General features: G+C 39.2%; 1 protein-coding gene across 1 annotated transcript; it reads right to left on the reverse strand.

The window, feature by feature from the left end:
- Nucleotides 1-2,238: 2,238 nt before the first annotated feature.
- Nucleotides 2,239-4,294, reverse strand: LOC141516237 (small ribosomal subunit protein RACK1-like). The gene is given in 3 exon segments (XM_074227439.1): nt 2,239-2,447; nt 2,449-2,800; nt 3,858-4,294. Coding segments are annotated over 3 exon segments (954 nt in total). The 3' UTR covers nt 2,239-2,282.
- Nucleotides 4,295-5,775: the final 1,481 nt, after the last annotated feature.

The following is a 5,775-nucleotide window of genomic DNA, read 5'->3' on the forward strand; positions in this document are numbered from 1 at the left end:
CATCAGGGGTACAATCTAATTGATACACACACCCAAATCACTTTTTAATATGTTCCCCCCCCCAGTCATACAACACATGTTATGCTGATTGTGAGGAATACGAGGATGTTTGGGTTCCACAAGAATCTGAAGGAGAATTGTTTACATTAAAAAGACTGGGATCTGCCTAAGGGCAGCTAGTCAAAAGACTGCCTCAATCTGATCAAAAAGTGAGATTAGGTGGAATGCACCCCACCTATTTTAAGATTAACCTAGGATCTTGACCTCCTCCTTTGCTCCTCCTTTAACTCAAGGAGTTAACTTTTCTTGCTCATTAGTATAATGAGGGGGTTGGGGAAATGTATGGGAACCAATATATCAATTTAGATTGTGACCCCAGCCTGTGATTGGCATGAATGGGCAGGAACAGAGCCTTTCAAAATGCATAAAAGACCTACTTGGGATTTCCTCATCCCTCTCCCACCTTGAGAGAGGTGTGCCATTTATTAGTATATCTTAATGAAAAATATTTTCATCACTCTGGACTAAGTATTCACAAATCATTTAGAACGCTGATGACCCTCATCAGTCATTCATGGGGAGTGTATTAAATATATACAGTGTATTAAATATATATATATATATATTAAATATATATGTATACATGTTAATGTATGGCCCTCATTAAGCAAGCACACTTACAGAGGTCAGAGATTCTAAATCAACCCAGGACTAGCTGGAGAAGGCCTCAGTCTAATCTCATATCTGGCATCTTTAGATCAGGTGGGAAGACCTCTCCCAGTTCAGTGATTGGTTGAGGTCAATTCCTTTATTTCCCCTTTTGTCTTATTCCCATATTCCTGCACATAGGCTCTGTGCCTTTCAGCCCAGCTTTTGTAATGTATATCTTTAACTAATCACTTCCTCATACACTCTATGGAAAGCAACCCTATAATTCCTCTCAGTACCATTATTAGGTACTTATACCAAGGAAGTATAGATAGAAGTTGGTATAGATAGAAGAAAAATTCCCTCCAATAGAAAAATATGTATATAAAAGTACTTTTTTGTAGGAGCAAAAAAACTGGAAATAAAATGGGTGCTCATCAGTTGGGAAATGGCTGAACAAATTGTGATATATGAATGCAATGGGATATAATTGTGCTATAGAAATGGTGAATGTGACAAATTCAGAAAAAAATGAGAAAACTTTTATGTTCTAATTAAGAACAAAGAGAAAGAATATTTAGACTCCAGAATTCTCATCAAAAAAAGAAGTGATGTTATATTGATACAGGGGAAAGATGTAGAGAACTGTGAATGTAAGGAAGAAAATTGGGTGAAGATATAAATAGACTACCACCTACCCTACCTTTGTGCGGTAAGGGTCTTCACTTCCCAGTCTAATATTCTGATATTTTTGTGACAGTGAATTGAGTCAGCTTTTTTTTCCTCAATTTTTCCTAGTCCTAAATTATTGAATAAGATGTGACTTGAAAAAGACCTTGATTTAGAAAGGTCAGGGTCACCTACTGCATCCTGGGCCATCACCAGTCTATGGACCTCAGTCTTCCCATTGGACTTCAGTGACTCTAGAAATGAGAGGGAGGTTGATTGAGCATAGCTCTGCAAACACTAAAAGTCTTTTTTTAAGTAATAATTTATACATATCATAAATCTATTTATAAAAGTTTGATTATCTGGCTCTCTTAAATAATTCATGTGTTAGTCAAGATATCACACTCCAAATCTCATTAAATGGAGGTCTAAACAATTCATTTTGTGATCATTTACTCCTCACATACCCCTCCAAGGTTGATTAGATTGGGATTTTTGTTCATTCATCTATTTATTTTTCCACAAAAGTAATGCTATCCCAGGGACTTGATTGGTCCGGAGGACAAGGGTTAAATGGAGCCTTTCTAGATACAGTTTCCTATTGGCCTCTGCTTTCCAGATCACTAAAGACTTGCTGAAGAAGGTCACACAGCTAGGCCATTATTTTAAGTGTCTGAGGCTGGATGTGAACTCAGGTACTCCTGACTCCAGTGCTGGTGCTCTATCCACTGTACCACCTGGTCAACCCTAGACACCTTTTAAAAGCATCACAAAGGAGCATTATTCCTGCCATCTTTTAGAAAAGCCCTTATGTGAGTAACTACAAAATGAACCTGAAAAAAGAATTTATCTTAAAAAGAATCACAAAGCAGGTTTCACATGGCTGGTCTCATTAATAACCTGTTTTTTTTTCAAAAGGCAAAAATTAAGATCTTTATTTCAAAATCTGAGTTATGGATGACCCTTTACTGAGTGCCAATGGTCACCTGCCACACCCATACCAAGTTGTCTGTGTATCCAGCAAAGAGAGTCTGGCCATCAGCAGACCAGGCTAAGGAAGTACATTGTGGAGGCTCAGCCTTGCTGCTGGTGCTGATCACTTCTTGCTTAGGCTCATCCACAATGATTTTTGCCCTCTAGATCCCAAATCTTGATGCTGAGCCCAGTGGCAGCACAAAGCCAGTAGTGATTGGGGCTGAAGTAGAGGGCATTGATTATGTTGCCACCATCCAGAGTATAGAGATGCTTACCCTCACTGAGGTCCCAAAGCATGGCTTGACCATCCTTGCCTCCAGATGCACAAAGAGAGCCAGCAGGAGAAACTGTAACTGTATTAAGGTAGCCCATGTGGCCAATGTGGTTTATCTTCAGTTTGCAGTTGGCCAAGTTCCAAACCTTGACCAGCTTATCCCAGCCACAGGAAACAATAATGGGGTTGCTGTTATTGGGTGAAAAATGAACACAGGACGTGCAGGGGTCCAGCCTCCGTGGGGTCCTTGGAACCTGACAGGAGGGATAGAAATGAGTTGAGTCAACAAGTGGGTAAAGGCAGGAGCAGGTTGATGGATTGTCAGCTGCTTAGACTTATTTTTATAGTCTCAGAATCATATGAAACAAGCGAACTAAAATCATTTCCTTGGTTACAAAAGTGTACAATTTTCATCATTAATCATATAGTTTATATGTTTACAAGTTTGATCATGTAGTGATTATAAGTGTGATTGTCAATCATGTAGTTCATTTTCTTGTCCCTGCTCAGACCGTGATGACCTCAACCTGCCTGTTGCCTAGTTTGTTGCTGCATAGTGAAGTTATTAATTAAACAGAACTTTCCTTATAATAATCTTTGATATAATTTGTTTAATGGAATGCTTTTATGTTTTTGTGCTGCATATGTAATGTTTTTCAATATGCTCCCTTGACAACCTATAGTAAAGGTAGTTATGTTTGTCCAACTGTCCGTTGACTCCTTCAATAACCAATTTTCCTTTCAGCCCTTGTTGGTAGACACTATGGTTTCTATGACTTTTTATTCTTTCCCAATAAACTAAGGCTGTTAGAGTTCACATATTGGTTACCTATACTAACTATTCTCTCACCATCTTTATCATGTATTCCTGTGTATGGTAAGGGGGGCAAAACTGTTAATTTTCCCTGGAATTCTATCTGACCCATCTTGTATCTGATTTCCCTGTATATATTTTGACATCTCCCTGGAACTCCCAGTGCTGTATCTTCCAAAGATTTCATAATGTTGAAGTCTTTTGTATGCCTCAGGGAGAGGCAGTCCTATTAAATTTGGACAGAGTTCACAATCTGTTTTATTCAAGGAATTTCTCTGAAATCCTTCCTTTATAGTCATTCCACTATTAGGATGAGTAAGTTTTGCGATCAATAATAGACCTATAAATATGGGTATACATGGAATCCCTATATATGTTGAAGAAGGAAATGTTGTTCCATCAGGCAGTGTGACTGCCTTGAGTCTTCTTGCCACGACTGTGTCAAACAGCTTAGAGACCCTGGCTCCCAACAAGGACACCCACTCTGAATGGCTGTCATCCTGCAAAGTGCATTTACAGACACCAAACATGTTCCACAGCTTGATAGTCTTATCTCTGGAACCAGAGACAATCTGGCAGTTGTCTGAAGAGAAGGCTACACTCAGCACATCCTTGGTGTGACCAACAAAATGCTTGGTGGTAGTGCCAGTTGTGAGATTCCACAGTTTTAATGTGCCATCCCAGGAACCTGAGAGTACAAACTGTCCATCAGAGGAAATGACCACATCACTAACAAAATGTAAGTGACCCCTGAGGGCTTGCTGGGGGATCCCATAGTTTGTTTCATCTCTGGCAAGCTTCCATGTGATAATGGTCGTATCTTGGAAGGCTGGGAATTGGGGAGTCCTGGCAATCTGGGTCACCCAGCCATTGTGGCCTTTAAGGGTACCCCAAAGGGTCATCTGTTCAGGCATGATGACAAGAACTGAGGGGATCGCTCCAGATGAAAGGATGGATCCAGATTGCATGGAGAGAGATCAGTCATCTCTCCTTCACGCCAGCAGTCCAGCAAGAAAAGGATTAATAACCTGTTAATACTGTTCTTTGTTTTCTTTTTTTTTTAATATTTAATTTTTAACATTCTTTTTCAAAAATGTTCAGTTCTAGGGGTGGCTAGGTGGCACAGTAGATAGAGCACCAGCCCTGGAGTCAGGAGGACCTGAGTTCAAATCTAACCTCAGACACTTAATAATTACCTAGCTGTGTGTCCTTGGGCAAGCCACTTACCCCCCATTGCCTTGCAAAAAACTAAAAAAAAAAAATTTCAGTTCTAAATTCTTTTCCTTCCTATCATATAACCCTCACTCACTGAGAAGGGAAGCAATATATCAATTATACATGTGGAATCATGAAAAATTTATTTCCATATCAGTCATATTGCAAAAAAAAAGTAAGAGAAAACTATACATCAATTTCCACTCAGAGATCATTAGTCCTTTTTCTGGAGGTAGATAGCAGTTCTTATGTTAATCTCAGAGTTAGGTCTAATAAAGACAAACAGAATTAGGTTGTATACTTGCTTTATTTATCTCAAACTGATAGCATACATGTGTAGCTACAATCGGAACTGAGCTCCCATTTGGGTTATGCTGCACAGAGCATAAAGATCAAAACCACAAAATTGAGTTGGAATGGCCATGTCATGACCAAGTAGGACCACCATTCCTAGGGCTTGGCTTCCTATTTCCCCAAGAAGGGGTGCTTTACAGAAGTCATGAAGCCTCAGGGAGAATGTGAACAAACTTCTTGAATTTAAAGGAATGCTCTTTGGCTATAGAGTTCTGGTCTAGCCTAAGGCACTCTTAGGGAAAACAAGGTTAAAAGGGACAATCTTATTCTCCCTAAGATATGAAAGGAGTTTTAGTAGTCCTTTGCTTAATTGACCAGGGTTCTGCAACATTTTCACACTCATATTATGAATTCTTTGGAATAATCTTAGATCTTTTTATTGATCAGAGTAGCTGTCTTTCACAGTTGATCTTTGTTTCAATTTTGTTGTTACTGTATACAATGATCTGGTTCTGCTCACTTCACTTTGCATGAGTTCATACTGTTCTTGTCAAGTTGTTCAAAAACATATCCCTCCCCCTCATCATTTTGTTTTTGCTTTTTTGCAAGGTAAGGAGGTTAAGTGATTTGCCCAAGGTCACACAGTCAGGTAATCATTAAGAGTCAGATTTGAAGTCAGGTCCTCCTGACTCTAGGGCCGGAGCTCTATGTAACTGCACCCACCACCTAGCTGACCCTGAAGGAACCTACTTTATACAAGGAGCAAGCATTTCTTTTTTTTTTTCTTCTTTTGGTTCACCTAGTCACTTCCTATAGCACAATAGTATTACATCACAATCATGTTCCACATATTATTCAGCCAATTGAAAGAGTTCCTCTTAATTTC

This window comes from Macrotis lagotis, chromosome 3, assembly GCF_037893015.1.
Source record: "Macrotis lagotis isolate mMagLag1 chromosome 3, bilby.v1.9.chrom.fasta, whole genome shotgun sequence".
NCBI lineage: Eukaryota > Metazoa > Chordata > Mammalia > Peramelemorphia > Peramelidae > Macrotis > Macrotis lagotis.